Here is a 13917-nt window from a genome sequence, read left to right on the forward strand (position 1 = left end):
CACTTACTACCTATTTAGCACAGATAATTAAGGCAGGAAGCTACCAGATTGACAAATTATTTCATCTCTCAATGACATTCCTTCGGAACTCCTCCTAAGGAGCCACACCAATCCTTATACCCTAATGCACTTTCCCCCAACACATATTCCACCATATAGCATTTCCAGAAGTTTCTTCATAACATCCTGGAACCTTCATCAGGACTAGTCTCCATCCCTCTCCAGGCTGCTCTGCTATCTAACTCATTTCCACAGGACTTTCTCTATCATACTCTCCTACCTGGGTACCTTCCTTCCACTTCTCAGCTCCCTTTTACCTATCACCTTCCCTCATTAGAATGCAAGGTTCTCAATGGTGGGAACTGTCATTTTTTTCTCCTATTTATATTCAGAGAACACTGTCTGGAACAAATAAAGTACTTAATATATGCTTTATAATTGGCATCCTGGTTGCCATGCTGGTATTTTCAGATCTTTGTCATAGACAGTCTAAGTTTAACACTTGCATCCCCAGACAAAAGTGCAGTCCTTGAAATGTACTTCGTACTTAATAAATGCTTGCCAATTTATGGTTTCATTTGTCTCCCTACTTTAGCAAGCTCCACACATGATGAGAAAGCTTCTCCTTCAAACACTAAGGGAATAGAAGGACTCATCACTCTTGAATCATCCAATATCCTTATTAAAAATCTGTCATGGTGAGAATTTGTTGCTTTTATTTTTCCCTGACATAAAACCTACATTTATCTACTTTAGATTTTCACCAATCCCTCCCAGGGCAGTCTCCTGAGGGAAAATAAAAAGGAGCTTAACCCCTCTTATTTCTCTTCCACTTGACTACCCTTTTAATACTTAAAAGAACAATTGCTTATATTGCTCCATACTCAACAGCACACAGAATACTCTCTTCTCATCTATATTCTAGAGAGGCTGTCCCAAACCTAATAACAATTTTCCTCTAGGTATTTTAACATTCAGACAGCAGATTGATATTAGAACTCTTTTTGGCCAATCTCTTCGTTATGTCTTCCATTTCTTGGATGATATTTTATGGGGCTAATTTTATGCACAGCATTTGTTGGTAATGTGCTACCAGCCACTCCCACTCTTTGTCTTATTTTTTTTTAATTTCCTTTGAGTCACATGCAAAAATTTTAAGTCTTCTGCCATTATAATGATCCACTATTTTCTGCTGAATGTCATCCTCAGGGACAAATCTGTGTTTATATATTGAGCTTTGGCCCAACTGAAGAACTTAAAATCACTGAACTTTCCACCTGATATTTAATCCCAATTACATCGTTTGCTTAAGTCACCACTGCAAGATATCCATCCATATTGATGAAATGTGACACTACAATTTACACAAAGTTTCCACAGAAACTCAGCTAAAATTTCTATGCTCTTTCAATTTCATATCTTATAGACATTTCATCCTATGAGTCTGCAATTAAGTGAAAGTGGTTTCCTTACAAAAATTGTTACGTAATTTTTTTTAAAGTATTTTATACCTGATGCCCTGGATATTCAGAGATTTGATTTGATTTGCCAGAAGTCACACAGACTGCAACAACCCAACATATTCAGACATCCATTTTTATTAAATTTTTAATTAAATAAATATATTAAGATTTAATGAGAGGAGTTAAAAATGGTGATAGAGCACCAAGACTGGAGTCCAGAAGACTTGAGTTCAAATAGGTCCTCAGACACACCCCAGCTCCACGACCCTAGGGAATTCACCTAATGTCTATTAGCATTGGTTTATTCAACTGTAAAATGAGGATAAGAACCAGGCCTAAAACAACCACTCAGAATTGTGATAATCAAATCAAATATTTGCAAAGAACTTGCACAGTATCTGGGAGGTTGCCGTTGTTATTTTAATATTGTTATTATAAATTTTAATGATGATGATGTTACAGAACCAGCTACTATAGCGAAATCAACCCCTCCCCACTGGTATCAGAAGATATAAAGTTAGAGATGTTCAACTGACAGAGGAGAGGCTTGCTGCCTCAGCAGAATTTGATCTCCACTAACAAATCTGTTTGGAACCAAGGAACTACAAATGCTGAAATCCATATAAATGATTCTAAAGTTTCCTTTGGTTAATTTGTCCATAACATTATCATTATCAATTATATCTATTATTATTTAAAATAATGACAATGATAATAACATTTGCTTGGAAGAGTTACTTACAGTAATAGTGGTATATAGTTTTAGGAGCTGTATAGGGGTTACAAAATCTTTTCACACCTTTCAAATTAATCAACAAATCTACTTTTCCTTCATATAAGACTGTTTGAATTGAAATGCAGTGCTAACCTTCTTATAACCTAGCACTTGAACTTCTTATTCAGACAAAAATGATAGAATTTACATAAGATTTTGAACTGCAAGGGGCCTGAGAGATCATCCATCCATTTTAAGCTTTTTCACTCATTTTATAAATGAGAATAGTCTTGTTCCTAGGTTCTCTGACTCCTAATCCAGAAGAATTTTTGGTATATTACGGCAAAGTTGAGAAATCTTTAGGGATTCTTTTCTAGGTGTTATGAACACTTTAACAAAAAGGAAGTTTAGCATCATCCCTACAGACTTCAGTGTTTGGGGTTCCTTAGTGGCAGATAGACTTGCCAGTGGGGATCAGATTCTGCTGGTGCAGCAAGGATCTCCTCTGCCATTGGAATAAGTTTAACATTATATTTTCCCAAACAAGTAGGGATTGATTGATTTCACTATTATTTCAGAGATGCCACACTATTTTATTCAATTGTCTCCTTTTTTGATACCAAAATTACCAATTAGATAGTGGAAATTATGAGTTGATTTTCTGTTTATCACTACCAACTTTACCTGACTCAGCTCATGTTCTTCCCCTACCTCACACATGCTGATTAACTCACTGGTCACTGGAGATACATTCTCAATGGGACACCATTGAAATAATGAAACAGTGTTTAATGTTATTGTTTTCCAGAAAGGAACTATTGGATTCTCCTGACATTCCACTTTCATCACAAGATGAACATTTTTTAACTGCTTGTCTTTCTGGAAAGAGGTTCTTTAGGAAGCTAAGTTGTGATTCATTAAATACTCCATTGAACCGTGTCTAAAGTATTTCTCAAACTCCTGAGGTTGTTTTTTTTTTCTTTTTTCCATCTCAAGTGGTGTATGATAATTCAAATCCTTCTTCACGCTATGAGGTGGAGTTTTGTATCAGGTATTTGGGTGTCTGTAATAGCCACTTCAATTCTCACTATTCATCTGGAGCAGTGCTAGTTTTATCCAGTCCTGCAAAAGGTAAGCTTGGCAGAAGAGCCAGAGGGGAAAGACATCTTCCAATTGAAATTCCTCCCTGGTAAGGAAATGAAGTGATCAGAAATCAAGTGATTTGTCCAAAGTCACTATAATATGAAATAAAGTAGGTGGGATTCTGACTTCTAATACAATGCAAAACAAAAGGCAGATCTTATCCAGAGACAGGCACTGTGAGCTCTGGAGAGTAACTGTTGCAGACTTTCGTACAAATCGTGGTCACAGAGACAGGAAAAGAAATAACACTTGTGCATATGTAAGGACACCAATTTCTCCAGGAGCATATAGGTGAGGAGAACTCAGTTTTGACGTCTTGGGTACAAAGAGTTTGATAACCAAGGCTCCAGATCATCACGCAATTGACTCATTCCCTAAATGCAGTGACATAATCTTTTCTTCTATGGATTTTTCTTTAAGTTTGTAGTTATAAGAGATACCTTCCCAATATAAAATAAAACAATATGTAACAAAGGAACATCACCTTATATAAAGGAGTTGCTAAGGGGTTGCACTGAAAAATCTCAATGCTCATGGGTCTTTATTGCCTGATTTAAAAATGTCATTTCTTTTTCAATTTCATTCCATAGCATTGTCAATTTTGTGATGGAAATGTACTTAGAGGTCATCTAATGTATCCCCATGTATTACAGATGAGGATACTAAAGCCTAAAATTGGTAAGTGGTTTTCCTCAAATCCATAGATTTATAATTCATAAGCTTCAAAATGTGGAGCAAGGCTTTTGATTCCAAATGCAGCATGAATTCAAACCTACCACATTGCCTGTACAACTACTACAGACACTGTCTAAGATGGAAGGCAAGTCAGACATTCTATACTTCAACTTCATGAAATACATAGGAACATTTTTACTTTCTAATTTTTAAATGATTATTGAATCTGTAGGTGAGGGGAAGTTTAAAGATATAGTTTATCTCATTCATCTATATTTTATCAAAGTGTTTGATAAATTATCTCTTTTTATTCTTGTGAAGAAGGTACATGATAATACAATCAAGGTGGTAATCAAGACATGTTGTTAATTGTTCAATATTAACATGGGAGTAGGAACCCAGTGGGTTTCTCCAGGGATCTGTGTTTGGACCTATGCTACTTATCACTGTTATCAAGATTCAGATAAAGTATAAATGGTAAATTTATCAAATTTTCATATTAAACAAACTTTTGAGGAATAGTTAGGATAGGATACTCCCTCTTTACAGAGTTAGGATTCAAAAATTATCTAGACAGTCTGGAGCATTTGGCCAAATGTAAAGTTTTGCCTTAGAGTAATATTAAAATAATGTCAGCTTTAATTCTTTTTCAAGAAAGAGGCTTAGTTAGATGTGTAGTTTTATTTTTTTAAAAAATCTAGAAATTTTAATAAACTGCAATCTCAACAGGGCAACCATATGACATTGCCATAAGTATAAAAAAGCTAATGAAATCTTGGGGTATCTCAATAGAAATGTGGCTTCCAAGAAGAAGGAAGTCATAGTTATATTATATTCTGACATTCTCAGAATTCATCTGTAGTGCTGTGTTTGGTCCTGTGCACTATGATTTAAAGAGGACTTTCATAAATCATAATATAATCATGGAAGGGCAACCAGAATACTGTTGGGTAGGTGGTTGTGTGGGTAGTGACAGTGGTATGGTATTAATATTTGTTGAAGTCATAGTAGTCATTGTCATCATCATAGTAATAGCAGTTGGTGGTGGTGGAGATGGTGGTAGAGGAGGAGAGGGAGGAAGAAGAAAAGGAGGAAAAGGAGGAGGGGAAGAAAAGAAGTTATTTTCATCATTCTACATGCAGAGACTAGATATTCCTTTGTCAGATATGTAATAGTGAGCATTCTTTAAGGATATAGGTTTGACTACTGGGATGTTGAGGTCCTTCCTCCTCTGAAATCCGAGATTCTATGAATCTGCTTTTGCTCTCCCTCCTTCACCTCTGCCTCTGTGAGTCCCTAGTTTTTTTCAATGCACACGATAATGTACAGTCTCCTCTATACTGTTTATCCTCATTGTCAATGACTTGCATCTTTCAAAAATTACTTTGGATACCTTTGTGGCTATGTAAGAACAACACCACCATCACACAGAAGGGCTGCCAGCATAGGTTCTTTTAATCTGCTTTTCTAAGGGAAGCAATTTTAAGGGATTAACAATTTCACTTTAATTAAACCATTAACTTAGTTCACATTCACTTAGTTCAGGGGGAAAAGCCAGCACCCTGAACCTCAGAGCAAATACAAACAGAAATTACAAATAGAGACAATATAATCAGATCAAATAAACACAAATCATTCTATCCATAGCAATATATAATTACCGGAGAGAAGTACCAAAATCTGGGTTCTCAAAGCTGGGGGGTCCTATGGCTATTACCTACAGTCTCTTCTGGCCAAATCACACAACACTCTTCCAGTGAGTGAGAGCCCCAAAGAAAAATGCTAACCACTGAGTATATATACCCTTCTTAGGCCCAAAGGCTTCATATCTAATCAGCAAAAGCGTGTGGGCCTGGGCCTTCACACCTAGTAAGAGTTAATCAAAGGCACTTGATAACTTTAGCATTCTCAAAGAGAAAACAGCAAAAAACAAGTCCCACCCTGCTTAACATTAGAGTATCTTTCATATTTTTTCATATATATATGTATATATATGTATATACACATATACATATATATAGTAAAGAAATATCAAGTGATTTGCCTACCTTCATACTGTTAGTGATAGCAAGTGAGAACTGTCAATATATCATATAAACAATGAGTATAATAAACATGAATTTTGAGCTTTGAGCAATTTCATCAGAATAGTTATTCTGGTATTGGAAATCCCTCCATCATAGAGAGGAGAAATTGGAGGTAGAACAATTAAGTGGTTGTTGTATTTCAGCCACTTCAGTGATGTCCAACTCTTTGTGAACCCTTTTGTTGATTTCTTTGGAAAGATAATGGAGTGGCTTAACATTTCCTTCTCCAGCTCATTTCACATATGAGGAAACTGAGGCAAATTGTGTGAAGTGACTTGCCACAGATCTCACAGCTAGCAAATGTCTGAGGTCAGATTTGAACTCAGGAAGATGAGTCTTCCTGACTCCAGATCCACTGACCAATCGAGCCGACCCTAGATCAATTAGGAGGGTAAATCAATAAAGCAGGTGAATGATGATAAGAGTCCAAGGTGAAACTAGTTTAGTGACTATTGAGTAGAGAGAAAGTTCGGTACAAGACAACATATGGGGTTAGAAAGGTAAGATTTAACAATTGTTCATTTATGGGGTATTGACTGAACAATTACTTAAGGACGTGAGCCTGAGAGATTATAGGGAAAAAGATGACACCAAGAAGTAATGAGGAAGGACAGATGACTTTTTGTATGAATTGGTCCTGAGATGTCTATATGACATCTGTCTTCAAATATTGAGTTGCAGAATTCAAATTTAGGAGTTAGAACAAGGCTGGAAATACACAAATTTTTGCTTGTATGTTTACATAGATATGTACACAACTATATACACATATACACATACATATATACATCTACACACATGCAGTTGTATATGTGTATGAATATGTATGTGTGTATACATATATACACACACTTGCAAGTATATATAATATATATATATAAATATATACACATGTATACACACATATGCAGCTATATACGTATATATATGTGTGTGTATATGTGTGTGTGTATTTTTGAGGAATAATCTACATTGAGATGATAATTTAACTTGTGGAACATGACATTATTACTGGGAATAAGTATAAAGAAAAAAAGGAAAATATATAAACAAGATACCCTTAAGTGACATCAATAGAGGGTAGGACATTAATTACATTCCAACAAAGGTACCTAAGGCATTGAAGACAACTAGAAGTAGAATCAAGAGTATGATATCACCAAAGACCGAAGAGGGAGAGGATATCCAGGAGGCTGGAAAATAATCAATGGCAAATGTCACAGAGAGTTATGCATGATGTATGTTAAGTTATAATGTTTATATTAATTTAAGAGTTCCATGAGATGTCAGCTAAGAATGATGAAAACTATAAACAAAAGATCACTAATTAAAAGTACTTTTGTCACTCAGAGTCAGTGGATTTAGATGACTGAGATGGTCAGAACTCAGATTACATTGGTTGTGAAGTGAGAAGAGAAAAAAATCACATAGCAAATGAATTTGGTTTGGCATAAGAGGTTGGCTGATTAAAGGAAGGAGAAATAAACACTGATACTTCTTGTGTTTGTCCTTCATTCTCGAAGAGGACCATGACATCAGGAAGATGATGGCATGACTTGCAGTTGACTTTGATTTGAATGAGGCAGGGTTCTGCAAGGTCAGCAGCCTCACTTTCTCCTCCAGAGCCAACTGGGTCCAGTGGCCAGATATACATCAGGACAATTGGAGATGGCCCAGGATGCAATGGTAGACCCTGGCCAATAGGCTAAGGCTTTGTCAGGTTCAAACTTTGAGTGTGGTAATGTCCTTCCAGTGAATAGGCTTCTTTAAGAAGTGAGTCAAGGGATGACCCCTTTAAACCAAAAAAATCCAACTGGGAAGAGAAGACCCTCAGGGTTGCTGACAAAAAGAGAATTAAGTGGTATTTGGGCAGGGACTATTGTTATCCAATATATGAGCTCCAGAGTGAAATGGATTTAAAGTGAGAGAGGGGGAGGCGGAGAGGGAGAGGCAGAGAGAAGCACCTCTCTGGGTCTCAACTTCCTCAACTGCAAAATGAAAATGATGTCTGTAGTAGTTACCCAGCAGAATTATTTTGAGGTTTAAATTAGACATTGTTGGTAAGACATTTTATAAATTTTAAAGTATCAAATATTATTTGTATTATCATACTCACTGAACTTTTTTTCTTTCTTTTTAACCACACATATGTCATTGGATTAAAAGATTTCCTAACAAGGAAGCTCCTACTACTCATACAGTTAATCCAGTACTTTGCAGCTTATGGACTTAAAGTGATATCTAGGAAATTATAGGCTAAGTGATTTGCCCAGAGTCCTATAGGCAGAAACAGAGCATGAAAGAAGATTCCTCTACTCCAAGATTATTGTTCCATCTACATCTTTATCCCAAACCCTCCCTTCCCATTTGACTTGAAAGACACTTATTCATTAATCTTATATACAATTTCATCTAAAATGTGAATCTGTAGTTGCAACCAAAGTATATAATTTAAAACCATAACTAGGAGTTATATTAATCTATTGGATTCTAATCATTGATAAACATGATATTGACCCATTTCTCCTTTCCTTAGGTTACAAACAAACTGGCTGCATGAAAGGAGTTTACTATCACCAGTTACTTCTAAAATGAGAGAGAGATGAATCACATTGCTTAACACTGAGGATGTGGTATCCCTTTCATTGACACTGTAGAAAATTTATCACTAACAATATTAGCTGTTTTATCCAGAAGACTAATTACTGACTCAACTTGGAATTAAAGTAACTGGATTTTTTTAGCTAAGTTATAGGCAGGTCTCATTAGAAGAAGAAATAAACAGAAAAGGAAAGAACCAATAAATCTATGGGATTACCAGGAAGTTGCTAGACAATTGAGCAAAATGGAAAATAAAAACAATGTAACTGAATTCATTCTGCTAGGCCTTACACAAAGTCCAGAACTTCGAAAAATTTTCTTTGTCATTTTTATAATCATATATATTTTCACAATTATAGGAAATATACTCATTGTCATAACCTTGACCGCCAGCCAGACTTTGAAATCACCCATGTACTTTTTTCTCACCTTCTTATCCATTGTGGATGCTACCTACTCTTCAGTCATTGCTCCTAAGATGGTTGTGGATTTACTCTATGAGAAGTCAACCATCTCCCTGGAAGGCTGTCTGACTCAGCTCTTTGCAGATCATTTTTTCGGTGGTGTTGGAATTATCCTCCTTGTGGTCATGGCTTATGATCGCTATGTAGCCATCTGTAAACCCCTGCACTACATGACCATCATGAATCCTCATGTGTGCCGCCTACTGGTGGCAGCATCCTGGGCAGGGGGCTCCATACATGCCACCATACAGCTGCTCTTCATGGCCCATCTTCCTTTCTGTGGCCCTAATGTTATTGATCACTTCATGTGTGACTTGTTCCCATTGCTAAAACTGGCCTGCATGGACACCAAAGTTCTTGGCCTTTTAGTCATTGCTAACAGTGGAGTAATGTGCCTGTCAATCTTTCTCACACTAACTGTCTCCTACGTAGTTATCCTCTCTTCCCTAAAGGGTGGTAGTTCAGAAGGAAAGCGAAAGGCCCTTTCTACCTGCAGCTCTCACTTCACAGTGGTGGTCTTGTTTTTTGTTCCCTGCATATTCTTGTATGTGAGGCCAGTAGCCACTTTTCCTATAGATAAAGCTGTATCTGTATGTGCTACTATGATTACTCCTATGTTGAACCCCTTGATCTACACCCTTAGGAATACAGAGGTTAAAAATGCCACGAGGAAACTCTGGATCAAATGAATGGCTTTGAGTATAATTGAAATTGAATTAATAATTGAAAATCATTCAAATACAGCAGAATTCAAATGTATTGATAGAATAATAATTTTACCAGTTCACATACTGTTGCCACTAACAAAGATCATAATTCTTTTATAAATTTCCACCCTGAATTTTCCTAGGCCATTTTTTTAACTATAAATCTTCATGAGAGGTTATAACTGACATGTTAAAGATGTGACAATCTCAAATATTAACTGAGTCTGAAGGCATGTAGAATATTCCATATCCATAGTCTTCCATCTAATAATAACGATGATAGTTAACATTTTACAGCCCATTAAGTTTGAAAAATGCTTTAGATATACTTTCTCAGATGACTTTACAAATATCACTTCAATTTTCCCTCACAACAACCCTCTTAGGTAAGAGCTATTATTATCCTCACTTTACATTAAAGGCAATTAAGACAAAGATAGTATACTCCTGACTCCCACAGGGGCCCACACATAGTCATTGTCTGATAAAAAAAAATCAAAATGTTGTTATGCTGATTTGAAGTCAATGTTCTATTTATTATACCCCCCTACCTTCCTCCAGTTATGCTCCTGCAGAAAAGTGAGAGAAATGCATTTCCTAAGATTCTCTCTAGGATTAAACACAGACATTATAATTATATATAGTTAAGGTTATTTGTCGTGTTGTTTTTTATTTTAGCTTTCTGTGTATATTGTCAAAGTGATTGTGAATATTGTTTTTCTCATTGTCTTTGCTTCATTTATAAGTGTTTCCATAATTTTATGATTTCTCCATATTTCTTATTTCTTAAGGAATAGCACTATCCTGTGGCATATTCCATTTTCCAAACAATAGTATATACTGTATTCACATTTTTGTCATTATTAAATTGCCCTGGAGCAGCTAGGTGGTGCAGTGAGTAGAGCACCAGCCCTGGAGTCAGGAGGTCCTGAGTTCAAATCCAGCCTCATACACTTGACACACTTACTAGCTGTGTGACCTTGGGCAAGTCACTTTACTCCAGTTGCCCTGCCTTCTCCCCTGAAAAAAAATATGTAAAATGTAAAATTGTACCTATGAATATTGTTTTTCTTTATTTGGATGTAATCCCTCTAATTGTTTTATTTTTTTTTGATATGTCTGATTCTAGAAGATTTGGGCCAAAGAACATCTATATTTTATTTTATTTTATGTTTTAAGAATTTTTTTAGAATCACTCCAATTATTTTACAGTATTTATGGACTAATTCACAGTTCTAGCCAAATTGTATTATTGTACCTGTCTCTATGTAGGTCCTCTAAAATTGTTTCCATTTCTTCCTATATTTTCCAATTTCATTGGAGTGATCTTTTATCTTATTTCATTGGAAAAGTCTCAAATGATAATTACTTGGTTAAAAAAGATATATTCACATAATTGGATGACAGTGGTTAATCTTGCTTTGCCTCAGTCCCTTCCCATATTCTCTTCTAAATTTGCTTACATGTTTTCTGTTAGGGACAGTACTAACAAGAATGAAGTCTTCCCTTGACCCACATTTTTGGATTATTAGCTGACAAGATAATAGTATGGATCTATAAGATGACCTGAGTTTTAAGTTAACCACAGATACTTACTTGCTGTGTGATCTTGGACAATTCACTTAACCACTTCATGCCTTTGTTTCCTCATCTGCAAAATGTGTATGATAATAACACCTACCACAACAGATAGAGTCCTTCATTTGGAATCAGCAAGACTCATCTTCACGAATTCCAATCTGGTTTCAGATACTTACTAGATGAGTGACCCTGGGCGGGTAGCTTAACCCTGTTTATTTCAGTTCCTCATCTCTAAAATGAGCTGGATAAGGAATTGGCACACCACTGTAGTATCTTTGTCAAAAACAAAACAAAACAAAAAAACAACCCTTGATGGGATCACAAAAAGTTTGACAAAAATGAAATGATTGACAATAACACCTCACAAAGTATCTGAAGAGAAAATGAAATATTTGCAAAGTTCCTTGAATACTTAAAAGATTATGTAAATGACAGCCATCCTCTCCGTCCTCCTTTTTATATGAGTAGTAGTACCAGTAGCAGCAGCACCAGCAATCATAGTAATAGTAGTAGTAGTAATAGTGATGGTGGTGGTGGTAGTAATAGTAGTAGTAGTAGTTAGTAGTAGTTAGTAGTAGTAATAGTAATACTCTTGCAACTACGATTCTGACTACTACTATTAATTTATCATACCCTAGGTCCCATGAAAAGCAATAATTAGGTTAAAGCAATTGTAGCTCAGGACTAAATTTAGATGCTGCTGATAGCACTTACATTTTTACATCTGTGTTGAATGTACTTGCCACCTATTTAGCACAAATTAATTAAAGCAGGAAGCTTTCAGATTGACAAATTCTTTCTACTCTCCACCACATCCTTGTGGAACTCCTCCTAAGTGGCTATACCAGCCTTTACAACCTTATCCACTTTCCCTTAACATATACATCAGCATGCAGGTGTTGTAGAAGTTGTTTCATGACATCCTGGAGTCTCCATCAATTCTGGTGTTCATCCCTCTCCAGGTTGCTCTGCTAGATCTCTCATCTCCTCAGTACTTTCTCTATCAAGCTATACTGCTGGCTCCCTCCCCTCCATTTTTCAGCTCCCTTTTATGTATCATAGTCCTCCATTAGAATGCAAGGTTCTTAGTGGTATGAACTGTCATTTTTCCTCCTTCTATTTGTATTGAGAAAACAGTGCCCGTAAAAAATGAAGTGCTTAATGCATTCTTAATGACTGAGAGACTGGTTGGCATGCTGATGTTTTCAGATCTTTGTCACAGACACTCTAAGTTTACCCTTTGTATCCCTAGACAAAAGTGGAGTCCCTGAAATGTGTTTGATACCTAATAAATGCTTGTCAGGTTATGGTGTGATTTGTCTCCTTACTTTAGCTGGTTCCTCACATGATGAGAAAACTTCCTCAAACACTAAGGGAACAGAGGGGCTTGTAACACTTGAATCATTCCATCTCCTCATTAGAAAGCTGTCATGGTGAGATTTTGTTGGTGTTGTTTTCCCTGACATAAAATCTACATTTGTCTAATTATGATTTTCACCTATCACTCCCTGGGGCGTCTCCTGGGGAAATAATAGAGGAAATTTATCCCCTCTTATTTCTCTTCTACTTGACATCCCTTCTAAGACTTAAAAAGTAATTGTTTCTACTGCACCCACTCCACAATACAATGAATCATTTCTTTAGGATCACCTTAGAGGATGTGTAGGATTGTGACAAGGAGTTGGACATTTAATCAGTAGCATTTGGGTTCAAACCCTGCTTTTTGCAATTTACCTATATCTCTGAATCTCAGTTTTTGCATCCATTGCATGTGGATAAAATCAATCAATGAGCACAGATTCTATCACAGTCAATTAGCAATTATTAAGCAGTTAGTGTGTGCCAGGAGTCATTTATTTTTCAATTTATGCTGGTGAATCAATGACTATCTCCAATTACTACAGAGGGAATCCTTTCTTTCAGAATGTTAAACGTTGACCGGGAAAGATGATATCACCTCAGGACTTGTTTTGTTCCACTGACACTGGAGTCACGCATTTGGATGTGCAGTTAAGATGCCTCTCTTTGCCTGCATTGTAAAATAGGATTTACTTTGGTAAAACCTTTAGTGAAAGATAAAACCTGTTCAGAATTTAAAAATAGGCTCTTGGAACCTTACTAAACTTAGAACAATGAAAATAATAATCAGAATGTAGGAATTCAAAGACATGCCCTGAAAAACTGCAAGAGGTTCTAGATGTCTGATGAGTTGGATCCATTTGTAGGGAAACAATATCTGCTTATAAAGTTTTAGAGGAAAGAGAGATACTGAACTGCATCATTTTACTTTTAGACTAAGGCAATGTTGGGCCCTATGTGTCTTACACTGGATGTCAATAGGCAGTGTTTCAAAACAGTACTAGTAAGGCTCCAAGAAGAACCCTATGGATCTATGGAGCTAATAGCTGAGGATAAAAAAGAAGGCAAAAAGACAATTCTAACCCTCAAGAAGCTCACATTCTCATGGGTGAGATAATATGT

General features: G+C 36.1%; 1 protein-coding gene across 1 annotated transcript; it reads left to right on the plus strand.

Moving 5' to 3' along the window:
- The first annotated feature begins 8928 nt into the window (after window positions 1-8928).
- Window positions 8929-9837, plus strand: LOC118853497 (olfactory receptor 4C6-like). The gene has a single exon (XM_036763615.1). It carries the CDS (start codon window positions 8929-8931, stop codon window positions 9835-9837), a length of 909 nt encoding a protein of 302 aa, XP_036619510.1.
- Window positions 9838-13917: the final 4080 nt, after the last annotated feature.

This window comes from Trichosurus vulpecula, chromosome 6, assembly GCF_011100635.1.
Source record: "Trichosurus vulpecula isolate mTriVul1 chromosome 6, mTriVul1.pri, whole genome shotgun sequence".
In the NCBI taxonomy this organism is placed as follows: Eukaryota; Metazoa; Chordata; class Mammalia; order Diprotodontia; family Phalangeridae; genus Trichosurus; species Trichosurus vulpecula.

What these genes read in the sequence shown, in the direction of transcription:
- LOC118853497 (XM_036763615.1), top strand. Translation starts at nt 8,929, where the DNA reads ATGGAAAATAAAAACAATGTAACTGAATTCATTCTGCTAGGCCTTACA.